The following is a 21,065-nucleotide window of genomic DNA, read 5'->3' as shown; positions in this document are numbered from 1 at the left end:
TAATATCCAGAACCAGACATGGATGCTCACTCTCACCATTGCTATTAAATATAGTCTGGAATTTTTAGGCAGAGCCATTAGTCAAAAATAGAAATCAAAGGGATACAAATTGGAAAGAATGAAGTAAAACTATCCTTGTTTGCAGATAACATGATTCTATCTATAGGGGATCCAAAAGACTTCACTAAGATACTTTTGGAACTCATAAAGGAGTTTGGTAAAGTAGCAGGATTTAACATCAACACAAAATAATCAATATCAGTAGTCTTTGTATTCACAGACAATTCCATGGCTGAGAAAGAACTTCTAAGATCAATCCTATTTACAGTAGCTACCTTACAGTAAATTTAACGAAAGATCTCAATGATGATAACCACAAAACATTAAAGAAATAGAAGACACAAAAAATGGAAAAATCTTCCATGTTTGTGAATTGAAAGAATCAATATCATTAAAAAATCCATACTAATGAAAGCACATGCTAAAGGGCAATTATCATCAAAATAGTTTTTGTACTGCTACAAAAACAGATGGATAGATCAGTGGAAAACAATAGACAATTGAGAAATCAACCCACACATCTGTAACCAATGTATCTTTGATAAAGTAGCTAAAAATCAATCTTGTCACAAGGACAGCCTCTTCAACAAATGGTGCTGGGAAAACTGGATACACACATGCAGAACTATGAAGCAAGACTCCTACCATACACTTTATACAAAAATCCACTCAAAATGTGTCAAAGACCTAAATATATGATGCAATATCATCAAATTGTTAGAGGACATTGGGAAAACCCTGCAGACATTGGGGTAGGCAAATAGGCCTTGAAAAAACCACAGAGGCACGGGCAATCAAAGCCAAAATTGACAAATGGGATTACATCAAATTTAGAAGCTTCTGCACTGCAAAAGAAACATTCAGCAAAGTGAAGAGGCAAGTGACAGAATGGGAAAAATTATTTGCCAACTATGCAGTTGATAAAAGATTAATAACCAGAATATATAAAGATCTCAAGAAACTCAACAACAAAGAAAACAACCCATTTAGTAAATGGGCAAAGGACTTAAACAGGCATTTTTCAAAAGAGGAAATCCAAATGTCCAACAGATGCATGAAAAAATGCTCAGGACACTAGCCATTGGGGAAATGCAAATCAAAACCAACATTTGGTTTCACCGCAACCCCGTTAGAATGGCTTTCATACAACAATCAACCAATAACAAATGCTGGCAAGGATGTGGGAAAAAAGGTTCCCTATCCACTGTTTGTGGGAATGTAAACTGGTATGGCCAGTGTGGAAGACAGCATGGAGATACCTCAGAAATCTGAATACATACCTATCATATGATCTAGCCATCCCACTCCTGGGAATTTACCCAAGGAAAATGAAATCAGTGTATGAAAGTGTTACCTGTACCCTATGTTTATTGCAGCTCAATTCACAATAGCTAAGATATGAAATCAACCCAAATGTCCATAAACTGAATACTTGATACAGTTATGTGATATGTATGTCATGGAATACTACACAGTGGTGAAAAAATTGAAAACTGGTCATTTGTAACAAAATGATGAAACTGGAAAACATCATATTTTATGAAATAGCCTACTATATGTTCTCTCTTATCTGTGATAACTAATAAAGCATCTAAAAGGTAATCTATAGAAGTGAAATTGACACTTTGAGATGCAATGACTTTGAACAGTCCTTTCCTTGACTGTTGAGGAACATTTTTTCACACTATTTGTTGAACTCTTTACTTAGTATGGAGTTAATCTTATGAGTATAAAGTTAATTGAAAATACATCTTAGAAAAAATAAGAATGAGGATAGGAAAGGGAGGAGGAAGTGAGTGAGAGCACGGTGGGAGTGTGGAGAAAAGGGGATTAATCACCATGTTCCTTAAGTGTTTATGAAATGAATGAAGTTTGTATACCTTAAATAAAAGGTTTCTGGAAAAAAATTGATGGAAGAAACTAAACATACACAGAAATAATTGGAAAGATATTCTATGATCATGTACTGAAAGAGTTACTATTATAAAAATGTTCACACTGTTCAAAGTGATCAATAGATTCAATAAAATTTGTATCAAAATTTTTCAAAAAAAAGCAAAAGCAATATATAAATTTTATAGAATAACAATAGATCTCAAAAGGTTCAAATAACTTTGAAGATAAAGAATAAATCTGGAAATATCACATTCCCTCAATAAAATATGTATTTTCAAGTAATTTTATTCAAAAGTACATGATACAGGCAAAAACATAGACAAATCAACCAATGGAGCAGTATAGTTTAGGAAACTTATAAATAAACCTATTCATTTTCTGTTCAAATTACTTTGGACAAAGTTGCCCAGAAAATTCAGTGAATAAAGGACACTCTTCAATAAATGATACTGGGAGAATTGCATATCAACATGCAGAATAATGCAATTATGACACTTATTTTATGTCACATACAACAATCAATTCAAAATAGAATAATGATGTAAACGTAAGACCTGAAACTCAAAAATCTCTTTAAAGAAACATAAGGCAAAGTCTCTGTAACGTTGGTGTGAGCAATAATTTTTGGGTATGTCTCCACAAACACAGAAAACAAAAGCAAAATAAAATAAAGGAACTTAAATATGGTCTTGAGACAAATCCAGATAATTTCATTTGGTGGGATTAGAAACAGCTTTTTAGTTTCTGTGTAAATATTCTACCTAATACTCTATTGAATTTTTAGTTAAATTGCTTTTGTTATTGTCTGGGTATGGAACTTTTGCCCCTTCAGTAAAGTCTCTATTGAAAAGAAGATATTCTGTTGATTAATTAGACCTGTACTTCTAATATGTGAGAAAACTTACATTGAAAATTACCATACTGGTCTCATGTGGATGAATTTACCATCTGCTATCATTTGTTTAATTCATTATTATCATTCGTTCAATATACATGCATTATGTGCTTCTGCTATGAAATACACTTGGTGAGAAATCAATGAATCAGAAAATAAGCTATATTAGAGACAATATTTTCTTTTAAAAATATAAATTAAGAAAAACTAATATGTTGACTTCATGTTATCAGTCCACATATTGTCTGATTTCAGTGGAAATGTTTTACTTTTCAGTAAAATGCTCAGTGACTCACCACTCTAATTTCCCAGATTTAACTAAGAAAAGTCAATGTGATTAATCTTAAATAATTGTCTTTCCTCAGCTTTCTTTTTGTTATACATAATGAAATAAGTCAGACCCAAAGAGGCAGATAACTTATGTTTTCCCTGATTGGTGGTAATTAATAGAGAACATAAAATGCAATGTACTGGAGTGAAATTGACATTTTGAGATTCACTGATAGTCTACAGTCCTTGTCTCCACTGTTGAAGAACACTGGTCTTTTCTTCATACCATTTGTTGAACTCTTTACTCAGTGCAGGGTTAATCTTTTGAGTATAAAGTAAACTGAAAATACATCTTCGTAAAAATTAAGAGTGGGAATAAAAGACTGAGGAGGAAAAGAGTGGAGCATGGGCCAGAGAGGAGGTGCGGTGGAAAGTACCACTATGTTCCTAAATCTATATATATGAAATACATGAAATTTGTATACCTTAAAGAAAATTTAATAAGTTATAATGTACAATAATAGGATATCTGAAAAAATGTTTTGAAATCTATCATCAGCAAACATTTTTAATAAATATAAGTAAATCTTTATTAAGATAAATGGGTCACACAGTAAGGTCAACTACATGCTACATGTAAGGAAAACAACCAAGGAGAGATTTATAAAGTTTGATAATTAAATATTTACCAAGAAAATACAAGAACAAGGAAAGCAGGGCTGGAAATATTAATATCACATAAGTTGGAATTGAAGATATCATAAAATGAGGAAATAAGAGTATATTATTATATAAGGAGTATTATTCAGTGAGGAAATAATCAGTATTTTATTTTCTCAATATCTTGGCATACTTGAGGAAAATGTAGAGGAAGCTTTGGCAGATCCTTCTTGGAAGTTTATTTGACATGTCTTTATGGATTTCATTTATTCCTGTTTCTCACTGAAACATTTTGAAGAGAGAGAGTTTTGTTCAGAAATATTCAGTATTTAACTTTATTCTTCTTTTCAACAGCATGTACTCATTGGGGAGAATAACAAAAGAATTTTATCTTGAATTTGTTTGGTCTTCACCCCATAAATAATGGGGTTGAGCATAGGGGGCACCACCACATAGAGGTTAGCAACTAGGATGTGTATGTGATGAGGTATGGTTTTGCTCCCAAAGCGATGGGCAAAAAATGAAAAGAATGCTGGTGTATAGAACATAAGGATGACACAGATGTGGGAACCACATGTATTAAGGGCCTTAAATCTGGCAGCCCAGGAAGGTATCTGAAACACTGTGTTTAGGATCATTGTGTAGGACATAATGATGAACACTACATCCAACCCTGTAGAGAGCAGGGCCACTGTCATTCCATAAATGATGTTGACATTGATGCTGTCACATGCCAATCTGGCAATACCCATGTGCTCACAGTATGAATGGGGAATGATGTTTCTTCCACAGTATGTAAGTCGATAGACCAGAAGGATGAATGGACAACAAATGATAAAGCTTCTCACCACTGCTGCTATGCCAATCTTCCCGATGACTGAAGAGGTGAGGATTGTGGTGTATCTCAATGGGTAACAGATGGCCACATAGCGGTCAAATGCCATGGCCAGGAGTATTGCAGATTCTGCCACAAAGATGAAATGTATGAAGAACATCTGAGTTACACAGCCACCAAAGGATATAACAGCAGAATGGAACCAGAAAATGACCAGCATCTTGGGAGTTGTGGCAGTGGAGAGCAGGAGATCTGCTAAGGCCAACATGGAAAGGAAAAAATACATGGGCTCATGCAGACTTCGCTCAATCACTATCAAGAAGATCAAAGAGATATTGCCTACAACTGCCACAATGTACATCGAGCAGATAGGGATGGAGATCCAAGTGTGCAAATCTTCCAGTCCTGGGATTCCAGTCAGGACATACCATGCATCCTGGAGATTACTGTGATTGTGAAAGGAAGGAGCCATCACTGCCGTAGGTTCCAAACCTACCATTTCAATGGAGGAACACAAAGTTGAGGATTCAAGGGCACCACCGTAGGCTGAATGGGCTCTGATCAAATGTCTTTTCCCTGGTATCTTCTTCTGTGTGAAAGGAAAGAAAGATGAATTTGCTGACCTAAATCTACACTTCTATCGTACAATTAATTAAGTCATATTGAAAAAATAAGCTATAATTTGATAAATGCATAATATAACTTAAATAAAGTGAGTACTTTACATATATAAAGATATTAAATCTTCACAACCTGTTGAAAAGGTCTTTATTATAACCCATGTATAACATGAATAATATTATTGCTACAGATGGAAAAACATACCCAGAGACTTCCATGCTCTTAACTCAAGAGTTAAAGTTAGAGAGGGTAAATCTGAAAGCTCTGATTTTAACCACTATCCAATACATCCTATCAAAATAAAACTAGATGCAAAAATACTTCACTAATAATATTCCAGACGAAAATAGATATGAAACTGAATTGTACCATTATGGGAGAAGGGAGAGAATCAGGCTTGAACAATCGAATCCAAGCAATATATCCCATATGGCCTCTTCCACTTTGATGGAACACTAATGCTACATCCTATGCCAACTATTGAGCACTCACAAGTAAAATAAATTGATCCTTGTCTGCCAATCAATTCATTCCTCAAAACTGTAGGATGAGATCTTAAAAACCTTGTAATACTAAAATGAGCTGGACTCAAATGAGCAATCACAGTATGTGGTAAAATTTTTTCTATTCTATTCCACTAGCATCACTAGAAGAAAATTAAATAATTACTTGAATTTCCATGTATCACCATAGCAACACACTATTTCGCATTTCCACATTATTAACCAGGGGTCCACAATCCTTAAATAAAAAGAGCATGGACAAATTTTCTAATTGCGAGTATCTAAGGAATGTGGATCAGAGCAAGAACAATTGATGCAACAGTAGGGCAGACACTATGTAGGTACATAGAAGATGTGATAGATAAATAGATGATAGATAGATAAATGAGAATAGACAAAGGTACAAAATATGTGAAAGACAAGTGGCTCCTATCCTCCTCCAGTCCTCTTTTTCAATCAAAATCTAGCTAAAACTCTTATTTTCTATTGTGGTCCATGGGCTTAAGAAATGACTGTTTCTAATCCCTTAGTTCTGTTACAGTTCAGTATACTACCCATTGCACCTTATGGTTTTACTGCCTTTACTTCCATTTTTTCTTGATTGTTACATAGTCTTATGTCTCATTTTCTATGATTGAGATATTTGGGTACTGTGTTTCAGTTACATCTATAAAATCCACATAGCCAACTTGACCTTGCCTTAAATTGGCATGTGGTTCTTTAAAATAACATAAGATACTTGTCTATGGATCAATTTTATTTACATAAATCAATTGTTTATATCTATTGCTGACATTGAATATTTTAGAATGAGATTTATTATTGCTGAGAGAGAAAGAGTAGACTGATATCGACATGTTTAATATAGTTCCATACCAGAGCCATGCACATAAATGAAATTTGGTTATTGGGTGGGGGTGGAGGGTGGCGTGATTACCACCACAAGGCTTCATAAGGACATTCAGAGTGAGTTAAAAAGTGGCAAAGAGAAGCTGGTGCTGTAGCGTAGTAGGTAAACCACCCCCTGAAGTCAGCACAGCTCTGGCCATTGGGGCCAATTGGGGAGTGAACCAGCGGATGGAAGACCTCTCTCTCTGTCTCTGCTTCTCTCTCTGTGTAACACTGACTTTCAAATAAAAAAAAAGTCAAAAAATAAAGAGTCAAAGAAACCCCCAAAATAGAGATAGCGTGGAAGGAAAGAAAAATTTTCAGGCTTTCTTCTAACTTTTCTGGTTATCTTTTGGGACACTAATCATCTGCTGTTTCCCTTTTGTTGTTGTTGTTGCTGTTGTTCATTTGTTTGGTTTTTTGTTTTGTTTTGTTTTTGTTTTCACGGTAATCTCCTATGTTTACTCAGTACAGACCTGGGCTCATTCTTACACTGTTCTATCATAGTACTGACAGCATATTCTGACTAGATTCTAAACACATATGCAGAGGAAGTGTGGTTCCAGGAAATCATAGGTAGGAATTAAATACTCATTAAGTTTTATTCTATCTTTACAACCCTAGAGAAATTTTAACTTTTTCTCTTCCTTATAAACAATAAAAATAAACTCATTTATAAATGTGAGTCATTTCTGAAGCTGGTATTTTAAGACAGATATATCTCCATCCCAATAACAGATGACATTTGAGGATGTGTAAAATTACCATCAATTAAGACCAAAATAAACTTTGAGCACAATGAGTTTTCTGAAATTCAGGATTATGATCCACTAAATTGAATTTGAATTGGTTTAGGGTATCCTTAAGAACAAAGGTTTATTTAATTATACTGGAAATATTTTATCAATTCATAGTCTTCACTCTAAATTTGTCCTTTATTTTAAAAGGTGCGTAAAGATCAGCACAATGTTGGAACGGGTTTTGAAATTAAATTTTATTTTTGCTTCACCAATGTAGCTCTGATGTAATGTAGAGAAGATACTAAAGATCTCTCAAGCTTCCTAATCTGTTCCTAGCCCAGCACCTGATAGGTGAGATATATAAAATTTCATTGAAATATGCATGTGCATATGTAAACATGCATACATATATACATGTTTTTAAATACTAAAATTGTTTAACCACTGAACCTTGTTTATAACCAGTGGGAAGTAAATTCGTTGTACTTATACACAAGATTCAGCTTTGCATTTTCATGTATCAAAGAAAAAAGTGGACTTTATATAAATATTCCAAAAGGAAATAAAAATATTTTTCATGTAGATGTGATGCTTTTTAAAAAACACACAAGAAAGATACTATAATTGCAGAGCCACTCCCGCTAAGGCCAAGTCCAGTATCCTATGAGTCAGGACTAGAGAAAGTGAGAATATTAAGTTCTTGATAGAATGAACACTTCTGCCATTTCCTGAATTTTTTACTGTAATTTTCTATGTGCCTCCATTGAGCATAACCCAAGTTTACTTACTTATATTTTCCAAGATCCTGAAGATGTTTAACAGATCAGTAAATGAAAACAAAACAAAACAAAAAAACACCAAGGATGTGTGAAAAGACAGGAAATCTGGAACTATTTATTCTTCTTTCTAAGCATCTCTTGGGCCAGGATTTTCAACCTCAGAGGATTTAATTTTGTCACTCTAATGGAAGGAGGTGGCCCAGAGCTGGTTTGAGTACATAGCCCATTGGGAGAAGCACCCTTGCCCACTCTTCCTCTATAATTTATGATTTTTCTCTGAATAGCACTCTTTGACATCCACATTAACACATAAACTTACACTTATAGGTTTTCTTTGCATGCCAGACTCATGCTAGTATAGCTGTGTTCTGTTTCCATATTCTGAAATATTCAGAATATACCATTCTGAAAATACAGGCCTTACTACCACATGTGGGAGTGTTGTATGTTTCTTTGAAGGCATGTAACGTGTTCCCTCAATTTATTTACCATGAAATTTTAAGGTTCCTGACTTCCCTTCTTTTACATTGGTTACATTGTAGAATTAGTCAGCAATCTGCTATTAATTAGATCACTTTAAGCTTTCAAAGAATACTTTAATGAATGATACAGCCAGAGGGAAAAAGCCATAAACATAAATGTTATGATTTGCATTGTGTTCAACACTGACTCTATGCAAGTAAAAGAAACTTGTGGGGGAGGATTTTCTCTTATTAACCTCTCAGATAGAAAATTTCAAATACTGGGGCCAGAATTGTGATGTAGAAGGTTAAGCTTTCGCCTGTGACTCTGGCACCCTATAAGGGCTCTAGTTCATGTCCTGCTTGCTCCACGTTCAATCCAGCTCCCTGCTGATGGGCCTAGAAAAGCAGTGGAAGATGTCCCAAGTGCTTGTGCCCTTGCACCCACATGGGAGACCTGGAAGAAGCTCCTGGCTGCTGGCTTTGGCCTGACCCAACTTCAGCCATTGTGGCCATTGCAAACATTTGGGGAGTGAACCAGTGGATGGAAGATATTCTCTCTCTCTCTCTTTCTCTCTCTCTCTCTCTCTCTCCCTCTTCCTCGCCCTCTCCCTCTTCTCCCTTTCTTCCCCTGTCTCCCCTCCTCTCTTTGTAAATCTACCTTTCAAACAAATGATCTAAACTATGAATGTTCTCAATCTACTGATTTCTGTATAAAACCCAACAATTATAACAAATCTACTTACATCAATTCTTTTTACTCATCTTCCTTCCTCTGGCTGACCTCTCTCTGGTAGGTCATATATTGTTTTAAAACATTCTGGAGTTCTTTGTAAATTTCATGACTATGGTATAATTATATATTTTTTGTTTTAAAGATTTACCTATTTAATTACTTACCTTTTATTTACCTATTATTGAAAGCCAGAGTTACAAAGAGGGAGAAGGAGAGGGAGAGAAAGAGGGGGAGGGAGAGAGAGGGAGAGAGAGGGAGAGAGAGAGGTCTTCCATCTGCTGGCTCACTCTCCAAATGGCTGCAAAAGCCAGAGCTGGGACAATCTGAAGCCAGGAGCCAGAAGCCAGGAGCTTCTTCAGGGTCTCCCATGTGTGTGCAGGGCCCCAAACACTTGGGCCATCTTCTACTGCTTTCCCAGGCCATAGCAGAGAGCTGGATTAGAAGTGGAACAGCCGGGACTCAAATTGGTGCCCATATGGGATGTCAGCACTGCAGGCTGCGGCTTTACTGGCTACCACACAGTACCAGCCCCTAATAATATATTTCTAAAATAAGCAGTTATTTCTGAGAACACAACTGTTTTTGTACCTATTATTCATGGTCATATTTCAAAGTATTTTGATCTGTATTCTATAGGCTTCCCTAATCTGAGGTACAGATATTCACACCAAGAAGTCCTCAAATGAACCCTCTCACTCTCCATGTTAAATATTATTTATACTGACAACTCAGTTACATCAGACATGTGACTCTCTCTCCATTACTTAACATAAATTCATGATGGTACTTCCATCATGCCTGCCTAGTAAAAAACACGTTGTCAGTGAAGACTTCTCTGCTTCTCCAGGGTGATGATCTGGAGGATGGTTGCTTGTTTAGTTTTCGGGCTTTGAAAGGAAGCTTCTCTGGCCATTGTAAAATATGTGTCCAATGAAAATTATATAAGCTGTGCAGATTCAGCAGCTAACTGCTATTTTCATTGTAAAATGGATCTATTGGGAATCTGGTCAAATGAGCCACGATTTAGTTTGTCAGGATGAATCACGCAGATATTTGTTATTACTGGGGGTCCCAATATGGTACCTGACATTCATATTAGCTTAATAAATGAGAGCTACTATGATTATGTGGCAAGAGAATAAATTACAATGAAATTAGCAATCAGTTATTTTTTGTTCCCCACTGTGGATCCTATATCAATTTCTTCAGGTTCTGTATCTATAACAGAAAGTAGAAAAAAAAATAGGGAAAAAAATATGGGGAAAAATCTAGAAAGGTTTTGGGTGATATTTTAAAATGTTAACAAGTACTTGATTTTTTAGCATGGAATTATCTTGGGTATCTAATATATGAAGATTAAACCAGTTATTTTCTCTTTATCCCTGTGAAAATAATTACCTAATTTATTTGCCTTATTTTTCTTCAAAACTGGACTAGATAATTTAGAAGGAAACATGGTTATGTTATTTTACTTTTTCTTTTTAACTCACAATCAGTCTTAAACAGTCTTATTGGTTCAGAACATCTTCCCCCTACATAAAAAAGCAAAAGATCCACAGCAAAATTTACATCCAGCCTGGTGACAGGAGATTCCACATATGAATCTAACAAGAATTCTAATCTAAATTAGACACAATAAAGGCTGAATCAAAAGTAATGTGCCTTATATGTTCTCTTTTTATGTTATACTGCACTGCCTAGTGTAGTAGCCACTGAACTCTTAAACACAATGGTATTTAATATCTAAATATAAACTAATTAAAATTGATAATGCAGTTGCTCACTTATACTATCTATAGTTCAAGCACACAGTAGTCATATGTTGCATGTTGGTCTCTGTTGTTACATATTTTATAACATTTTCATAATTTTTGAAAATTTTTGTTAAACAATTCTGGTCTACACAGTTATCACAACATTCCTATGAGTGGGATATTTTGCCTATGTTAAATATTAAGTAAATCTCAGAGAACTAAAGAAACTTTATTTATTTTAAATTTAAATAACTCTAAGTTGTTTACTTTAAAACTGCAAGACCTGAGTTTGAATGTGTCTTTGTATTATTTTACTTTAAAGGATAACTGGAGCTCATTAAATGTTCACCTACTTTCTTGAATATGGTCATATAGATGGAGCAACCTACATATATTCTGGATTACATAAATTCCTAAAGAACTTACGGAATTTTTTCCGATGGAGTACACCTAGCTCCAGCCTTATAGCAACTCATTTCCAGGAGATATACTAGAATGGAACTTATTTGTAGGTAATTCTCTAATTGCATTTAAGTCTGTTTTAAAATCATAAGGGATGGACTCAGGGCTAAAGCTCTAATGCACATAAAATTTTTTTTGTATTAATGTTCTTTGTTTTTTCTTTTTGTTGATTTTTTAAAGGCTTGAGCATTTCAGTATTGTTTCAGAGAGAAGAGTCTAATTATTCTGGTATGAATCTGTTGGGTCTTGGCACGGTAGATGAAGGGATTCATCAATGGAGGGAAAAATAAATGGATTTTGCCTATATGGATGGAGAGATGTTTGCCAAAATGGTGCAGCATTGTAAGGCTAATGATAGGGATGAACGCAAAGATAGCACGTATGTGGGGGAAGCAATTCTGAAGTGACATGTGCCACTCCTACTGAAAGACAAGTGCCAGGACTGATTTTAAAAATGCAAAAACAGAGTGAGAGCATGAGGACAGCAAATTACCACCATAAGAGCATAGTGACTATTGAACCATTCTTTATGCCTGCATTAGGATCTTCTCCGCCTTGCTGTTCAGAAATCTGGGCTCAATATATCAGGTGGGTGTTTCTTTTTTTTTTTTTTTTTTATTACACTCACCATCATTCATCTGAAACTATTCCATGACTGTCATCCCCATTCTGTGATTTGCTGAAGCAATTGTTCTGGAGCAGAGACTCTGAGAGAGTGCTTTTCAATTGAAATGCTCCAGATACAGATGAAAGAAATGAGAATTTAAGTAAATAAAATTACTGTAAAATTTAACTAACACCCTAATCATGGCTGAGCAATTCTGTTCTTGTGAGATGTCTTTTACCTGAGAGAGAATAGTCTTCTCTAGATGTCATTTATGAGCCATTATTCATCCACTGGCAGGGTGTACAAGTATCCTAGGAAGTCATACAAAATAAACAGGAATAAATTATTAGAAGTAGGAAACTAATTTTAAGAAAGGATATGTTGGCCAGCGCTGCGGCTCAATAGGCTAATCCTCCGCCTCTGCGCCAGCACACCGGGTTCTAGTCCCGGTCGGGGCGCCGGATTCTGTCCCAGTCACTCCTCTTCCTGTCCAGCTCTCTGCTGTGGCCCGGGAGTGCAGTGGAGAATGGCCCAAGTGCTTGGGCCCTGCACCTGCATGGGAGACCAGGAGAAGCACCTGGCTCCTGGCTTTGGATCAGCGCAGTGTGCCGGCCTCAGCAGCCATTGCGGGGTGAACCAACAGAAAAGGAATACCTTTCTCTCTGTCTCTCTCTCTCTCTCACTGTCTAACTCTGCCTGTCAAAAAAAAAAAAAAAAAAAAAAAAAAAAAGGAAGGATATGTTGTGTGTGACATTTTCCAGGAACAGTGGTAATAATCATTCACCTGTACTATTAAGAGTCAACGTTATATTAAAAAAAAAAAAAAAGAAGAAGAAGACGATAATGACCAGTAGTCCTTGCTCACCATAAAAGCGATCTGCTGTGCCTGAAAATTAATTCCTTTACAATATATTGAACAGCGGTCAGCGCACTGGCATAGCCGGTAAAGCCGCCTCTTGCATTGCTGGCATCCCATATGGGCGCCAGTTCGAGTCCCGGCTTCTCCACTTCCAATCCAACTATTAGCTATGGCCTGGGAAAGCAGTAGAAGATGGCCCAAGTCTTTGGGCCCCTGCACCCACTGGGAGACCTGGAAGAAGCTCCTAGCTCCTGGCTTCAGATCAGCACAGCTCCAGCCATTACGGCCAACTGGGGAGTAAACCAATTGATGGATGATCTCTCTCTCTCTCTTTCTCTCTTTGCCTCTCCTCCTCTCTGTGTAACTCTGACTTTCAAATAGATAAATAAATCTTTTAAAAAAGAATTATATTGAACAAAAACACCCTTATATATAGGGAAATCCAATGTTTGCTTATTCTTCCCTATGCATATATTATATGGCCATGTTCAAAAGGTTGTTTCTCTAATGATTCCTTCTGATACCAGTAGGGGTCAGAAGTGGTCCATTGATTCTTTCATCTGATTCAAGTTGTATGAAGTAGACTTGTTTCAGAACTCGAAGATCAGGTCTTTAAAGGTTTTGGCCTGGATGAAGAGATAAGAACCCTCTGTAAAGCTTATCCAAAGAACTGAGTGTCTAGAGAACTAACTTACTACAAACCCAAAGTTGACTTAAAGATTCAATTTACATAAATGTTTATAGCTCTCAGTTTTATGAATATTGCTTTTCATTTATGATGCTTATTTATATATTTATTTATGATGGGGCTTCAAAAAGTTTATGGAAAACTCACATTGTATTTTAATTCTGTCTTTGGTAAACTTCTTGGAATCTCCTAATATTTATTCTTTAATGTATATTTATTATGTATTTTATAAATGTATATACAACATTGACATCATGATTAAAATACTTACAAATCATTATTTATAAATTAGAAACAGAAATATTTGACATCCCACTTCTCTTTAACTGTCGCCATATGTGTACAGTGCATATGAGAAATTTCCATCAAGATTTATATAATTTGGTTAGTCGATGACATAACTGATCTCTATAAAGAGAATTCATGGGGCTGGCATTGTGGCATAGCAGGCTAAGCCTCTGTCTGTGACACTCCCTTACCATACGGGCGCTGGTTTGAGGCCTGGCTGCCCTCTTCTCATCTAGCTCCTGGCTACTGTGCCTGGGAAAGCAGTAGAACGTGGCCCAAGTGCTTGCACCCCTGCACTTACGTGAGCAACCTTGAAGAAGCTCCAGGCTCCTGGCTTCAGCATAGCCTAACCCCGACCATTGCAGCAAGCTGGGGTAGAACCGATGGATGGAAATTCTTCCCACCTTCTTGCCCTCTCACCCTCTGTCTCTCTCCTTCCTCTCTCTGTAACTCTGCCTTTCAAATACATTTTAAAAAATAAATCTTTAAAAAAGGAGAGAGAATTTACCTATTTGCTTTAATACCTTAAGTTTATTTAAGAAAATGTGAACCAGCTTCAAATAAAACGAACCATGAAAGTTGGCAAACACTGAATGAAAGATGAAAACTCATTTAGAGAGAGCAAATAATCAAATAATTCTGCATTGTTTCTTTTATTTTTTGAAATGTTTTTTGATTTATTTTCATCTACTTGAAAGAGCGATGGCGACACACACACATACACACACACATACCACAGAGAGAAAGAGAGAAATCTTCATTTTCTGGCTCAGTCCTCAGGTGCTTTTTTTTTTTTTTTTTTTTTTTTGACAGGCAGAGTTTAGACAGTGAAAGAGAGAGACACAGAGAAAGGTCTTCCTTTTTCCATTGGTTCACCACCCAAGTGGCCGCTATGGCCGTGCTTTGCAGCTGGCGCACCCGGCTGATCCAAAGCCAGGAACCAGGTGCTTCTCCTGGTCTCCCATGCAGGTGCAGGGCCCAAGCACTTGGGCCATCCTCCACTGCACTCCCGGGCCACAGCAAAGAGCTGGACTGGAAGAGGTGCAACCCAGACAGAATCCGGCGCCCCAACCAGGACTAGAAGCCGGTGTGCCGGCGCCGCAGGCGGAGGATTAGCCTAGTAAGCCGCGGCAACAGCCTCAGGTGCTCATAACTGCCAATGCTGGGCTAATCCAAAGCCAGGAGTACATAACTCAAACTAGATTTCCAGGCGAGTGGCAAGGACCAAAGTGCTTCAGGTATCATCTGCTGACTCCCAGATTTCTTTAACAGGAAGCTGGATTAGGAAGCAGACCTGCCAGGACTGGAACTGTCCCTCCCAAACAGGATAAAGACATCCCAAGCAGCAACTAGAGATACTATACCACAATACCTGCCACTCTTCATTTGTTTTTAACTGACAAATAATAATTGTATATATTTATGGAGCACAACTTTATTTTTTAAAGATTTATTTGAGAGTCAGAGTTACATAGAGAAAAAAGAGAGAGAGAAATTGCTGGTTCAGTCCCCAGATGGCTGCAACAGTTGGGGTTGGGCCCAGCTGAAGCCAGGAATGAGGAGCTTCTTCTGAGTCTCTCACATGGGTGGCAGGGGCCCAAACACTTGGGCCGTCTTCTGCTGCTTTTCCCAGGCTGTAAGCATGGGGTGCAGAAGTAGAGCAGCAGAGACATGAACTGGCACACATATGGGATGCTGGTGTCACATTTGACAGCTTTATTTATTATGCCACAGAGACAGCCCATGACGTTTTGAGCTATGTATATGTTACAGGAAAATTCGACTGTTAATTTATTCATCAACTCTCCAACTTATCATTTTGGAAGATGAGATGTTAAAAATCTATTATTTTAATAATTTTGAAATGTACAAAACGTTCTTTTAAACATGGCCACCAGGCAGTAGAATAGATCACTGACTATTCCTCCAGTCTAACTGAAATTTAACCTTTCCTGAACATCTTCCTTTCCCATATCCCTGCCCTCTCCCCAGCTACTCCCAGCCTCTGGTCAGCTTTTTTTGCCAGTTTTGATGAGATTGACTAAAAATCTAATGTAAATTACACTATGGTGAGCAGGTTAATTAATGACAATAAATATTGAAATTATTGCACATACTTAAAAATTCTCCCTTGGAAATCAAAAATAGGACCAGAGTGTCTAGTTTGGTACCCTCATTTTCAAAATAAAGGCACCTGTGAGACTTCCTAAGGAACTGAGTGAGGACACCCAGATTTCTAGACTCCAGGTCTAGCTGTTCTCCCAGGGATGTCTAGAGCCTCAGTGAATTTATCTGTCATCATTTCAATCACTTCTCTCATTTTCTAGTCCTCAAATAGGAGATAAGAACAGCTTTGCCAGCAATAAACAACAACAACAACAAAAAGTCATGTCAAATCTAATCAGCAAAGTCTTCAGAAAAAGACCTAGAAAAACTATAGATATTACATAGAATTATTTTTACACCAGAATTCACTTATTTGTGGAAATTCACATCATTAAGAACACCTTTACGTGCCAGATAGAAATGTTATTAAAATAAAAACCTGAATTCCTGATGTCTAAGCTCTAGACATCCCTGGGAGAACAGCTAGACCTGGAGTCTAGAAACATGGGTGTCCTCACTCAGTTCCTCAGGAAGTTCCACAGGTTCCTTTATCTTGAAAATGAGGGTACCAAACTAGGCTGTCTAGGCCTATTTTTGATTTCCAAGGGACAATTTTTTAGTATGTGCAATTTTTAAATATGTTTCCATTTCTACCTTCTTTTTTTTCCCCCTGAAATTTATTTTATTTATTTGAAAGACAGAGTGACAGAGAGAGATGGAGAGAAAGAGATTTTCTATCCACTGGTTCACTCCCCAAATGGTCACAACAGCCATGTCTAGGCCAGGCTGAAACCAGGAACCAGGAGTTCCCTTCTGGTCTCCCATGTGAATGGCAGAGCCCAACATATTTGGGTCATCTCCCTCTGCATCCCAGTTGTATTAGCAGGGATCAGAAGACTATAAGTTGGAACTCCAACCAAAACTTCAATATGGGATAATGGTGTCACAAGCACTGCTTAATCCACTGTTGGCACAGCCCCAGGCCCCCTAACCTCCTCTTTAAGAGAGATATGAAAAGTACATCATCCCCTCAAATTTGCCTGCCACTTCTCCAATAGGGGGAAGCACTACTTTGCTAGTAATGGAGCCTATGTCCAGACGACTGGTTACCACAGAGGCACTGATGTCCTGAGAGCATTGAGATAAGGATGTTCTACAGAGCAGTGTCCAGTGTGACTAGCAGAGAGCAATCTCCAAATAATTACCTAAGTCTGCTTCACAGTAAGTGGGGATCCAGATCCTCAAGGATGATAAAGGATGAGGATATGGCCTCCAGGGCATCCTGCATGGCAGATTTTCCCACTGGCCTTCCTGCTGCTGCCACATAGGCAGGGCTCTCAGCTGCAAAGCTTGAGCTGAGAGTTATGCTGGCCTTGATCTTAGAACACTGTTAGCTAAGGGACAAAAACCAACACATGAATGAAGCTCTAACCTTACATCAAATGAAGGACATCTGAAAATGTAAACACAGTATGTCAGAAAGGCAGGGAAGCGTTCAGAACAGTTCCCCAGGACATTTTTGCAATGTGTTATTACTGGGAAGAAAAGATGGTCAAACATGAAAGACACGAAAGATACCAGTACAGGGCTCCTTTGCTTTTCCTATAAAGATCTCAAATCTTCTGAGAGCTGCAAGGTAAAGGGACTGCCTTTGCTGTGGCTTGCGTGTGGACTATGTGAGAATAGACCATCATTTATTTACTTATTTTTATTTACATATTCTTAAGGATTTATTTTTTACTTGTTTGAAACCGTTACAGAGAGAGGAGGAGAAAGGAGAAAAACTTAATCACTACCTTGATTTGATTAATTTATATTATGATTGACTCATGTCTCATTTTCAAAATATCATAGCCTTTAAATTATACCATGTTTCACATGTCTGGCTTAGTTATTCAACATTATGCATGTGAACTGTTTTCAGAATGTCTGACTTTGATTATTTTCATGATTGGATAATATTTCACTTTATATATATGCCAAAATATATTTATTCACATTAGTGTTGATGGAAACTTGGGTCCTCTGTAGCTTTTGGCTATGAGGTATAATGCTCCTATAAACATCCATATACATTTTGATACACACACATATACTCATATTCATATTTCTGCAAAGTGTTGGGTCATAGAGTATGCATATGTTCAACTTTAATATGTACTGCTACTACAGGATGATGACGGTAATCTCATTCTTGTCTCATGTCAAAGAAGAATCTCTATGTGGGCAGGGACAGTGATCAGTGTGAGCTTTATTCAAAGTGAGAAACTCCCTGCCACAGCAGTCAGGATAGGGAATCCAAAGGAGGAGTTACAAGAAAAGTTTGCTAGTGCTAGCTCTTTTATACACAAAGTAGCTCTCTCTGATAGGCTCTTTCAGAAAAGTGAGTACAGATTTAACCAATCGGGGTGGAACAGAATAACAACTAATCAGAAGGCAGAGAAAACAACCAATCAGGGAATAGAAAGTATATGCTAATTGGTCATGCTACGTGAAACAATCAGGGAACTGATATTGGAGTACCCTGCTTTGTATAGAGATATGCAGAGTGCTCAATCAGTTCTGTTCAGCAAACTCAAAATCTGAACATTAGATTCTACATGCTCTCTCCTCCCCTATCTCCTCTGTTCCCCTCCCTCAGAGTCCCTGGATGGTTTTTCTTTCCCATGTGTTTTTCTTTCCCATGTTTTCTTTCCCTTTCCAGGAAACCTTGCAATCCCTGTCACTGCCAAACTGTTTATGCCCAACTAACAAATCATTTGGACAGTCATCAACACAACACATGGTAGACTGCATGTACCCAGGATCTTCGATCTTCTTAAAAAAAAAAAAAAAAGGATTGATTTAATTTATTTGAAAGACAGAGTTACAGAGAAAGAGACAGAGGTCTTACTTCTGCTGGTTCACTCCTCAAATGGCTGCAATAGCCGGAGCTGGGCCAGGGCAAAGTCAGGAGCCAAGCGCTTCTTCTGGGTCTCCCATATAGGTTCAGGGGTCCAAGCACTTGGGCCATTCTTTGCTGCTTTCCCAGGAGCATTAGCAAGGAGCTGAATCAGAAGTAGAGCACCTGAGGGGCCTGTGCTGTGGCATAGTGGGCTAAGCCTCTGCCTGAGGTGCCAGTATCCCATATGGGGGCAGTTCTAATCCCAGCTGCTCCTCTTCTGATCCAGTTCTCTGCTATGGCTTGGGAAGGTAGATTGGCTCAGTTCAGGCCGTTGCGGCCATTTGGGGAGTGAATCACCAGATGCAGATGTTTCTTTTTGTGTCTTCCTCTCCCTGTAACTCTACCTCTCAAATAAAAAAGAATCTTAAAAAAAAAGTGGAGCAGCTGGGACTTGAACCTGCACCCACATTGGATGCCTGCATTGCAGGTGGCAGGTTAACCTATTATGCCACAGAGCCAGCCTGGATCTGGAAACTAATGCTAGACCTGTGCAGACAGTTATTATTATCGCCATTTTGTAGTTCAAAAACTGAATTCCAGCAATATAAATTGTTCATGGCTACATCCTGGAATAGCAATCACAAGTGGAAAATCTTTTTGCCTATACGTGACTAGCAATTGTACAAAAATAGTTAACCCTCCACTGGGAGGCCACCTGGCCCCAGTTAGAACAAAATGAAAAAAATAGCAGAACGTCTGTGAATTCAAGGTTTCCAATTCTGGATGCAGCAGTTCCCAGCCTGGGGATGATCACAGACTAAGAAGCTCAACTCCTATCCATTTCACTCTGCCATCAGCAAAACAAAACCAGCTTTTCTTTTCTCCTCCAGATGCTCTCATAGGGGACTTCATGTCTGAATCTTTGTAATGTTCTCTGACTTAGTTTCAAAGATAGGGCTACAGCTCCTCTCAGAATGAGATTAATGTTCACAATTCAGGTTGGCAAAGGAGACTGATGAGGGCACAGTAAACTGAAGCAGAATCTCCTAAACGACACTTGAAACGGCATCTGAAAAAAAAATAAGATAAAGAGATAACAGCATGATTTTGAAAAGATGAATTATCCAGACTAAATTATCCACAATTCTTTGAAGGCATCAATTACGTAATAGTTTTTTTTTTAACCTTAAGAATAATTGGTTTGGGTTTTGGGTTTGGTTTTTTTTTTTTCACATGTAATGTAGAAGGAACTCTAAAAGTGCTTTTTGAATTAAACAATTGAACAAGATATGAAGGGTAGAGTATTATTAAATTACCTTCATGACTCACATAGAACTTGACATTTGGGCATATTTAATGATTTTGCAAAAGACCTATGATGAGAGCAAGGAAGCATAAAATGAAGAAAAGTGTTGCTTAAGGCTCGTGATTTGGTGTGCAATTGTGTGTTTTTCTATGAATGATCTGATAGCAAAAAAAAAAAAAAGAATTAAGGAAAGAGAACCATAGGCTGTAGGAAAATATCACAGTAACTTACCAGTATGCCAGATGAAACTTCAGATAAAATTCTATCTCTTCTTTTGCCTCAATCCCTGTGGCTTCAAGATTCCTTCTGTTAACAACTCCTTGGCTTCTTTTGATTATGTCTGAGCTATGTATGGATCTATGATAAGTCTATAGAATATTGAAAAATAGAGAAAGATAATATAAGTCCAAGATCTGAAGAAATTTATAAGACCTTTGACTGTATATTGTTCATACAACTTGAGAAGTTATATAAGGCCCAATAACCCTTTGGAAAATCCACCTTTAGTCCCTGCAGGGGTTTCAGACCTCTGTTAGAGTACATGAGTAACAATTCTTCTATTTCTTTTTTATAAATTCCTTTTTATAAAAGATTTGTTTTATTTATCTGAAAGGTGGAGTAACAAGGGGAAAGAGGGGGAGAGAAAGAGAGATGGAGAGAAAGAGAGAGGGAGAGAGAGAGAGAGAGAGAGAGAGAGAGAATCTTCCATCTGCTACTCCCCAAATGATGGTAATATCTGGAATTGGGTCAGGCCAAAGTCATGAGCT

General features: G+C 37.4%; 1 protein-coding gene across 1 annotated transcript; it reads right to left on the bottom strand.

Moving 5' to 3' along the window:
* Window positions 1–4,128: 4,128 nt before the first annotated feature.
* LOC133764510 (olfactory receptor 52Z1P-like) lies at window positions 4,129–5,088 on the bottom strand. The gene has a single exon (XM_062198185.1). It carries the CDS (start codon window positions 5,086–5,088, stop codon window positions 4,129–4,131), a length of 960 nt encoding a protein of 319 aa, XP_062054169.1.
* Between the last annotated feature and the right edge of the window lie 15,977 nt (window positions 5,089–21,065).

The sequence above is a fragment of the Lepus europaeus genome, chromosome 7 (genome assembly GCF_033115175.1).
Source record: "Lepus europaeus isolate LE1 chromosome 7, mLepTim1.pri, whole genome shotgun sequence".
Lineage (NCBI taxonomy): Eukaryota > Metazoa > Chordata > Mammalia > Lagomorpha > Leporidae > Lepus > Lepus europaeus.
Note: the sequence above shows the minus strand (reverse complement) of the source record. Positions and strands in the feature narration are given on the sequence as shown.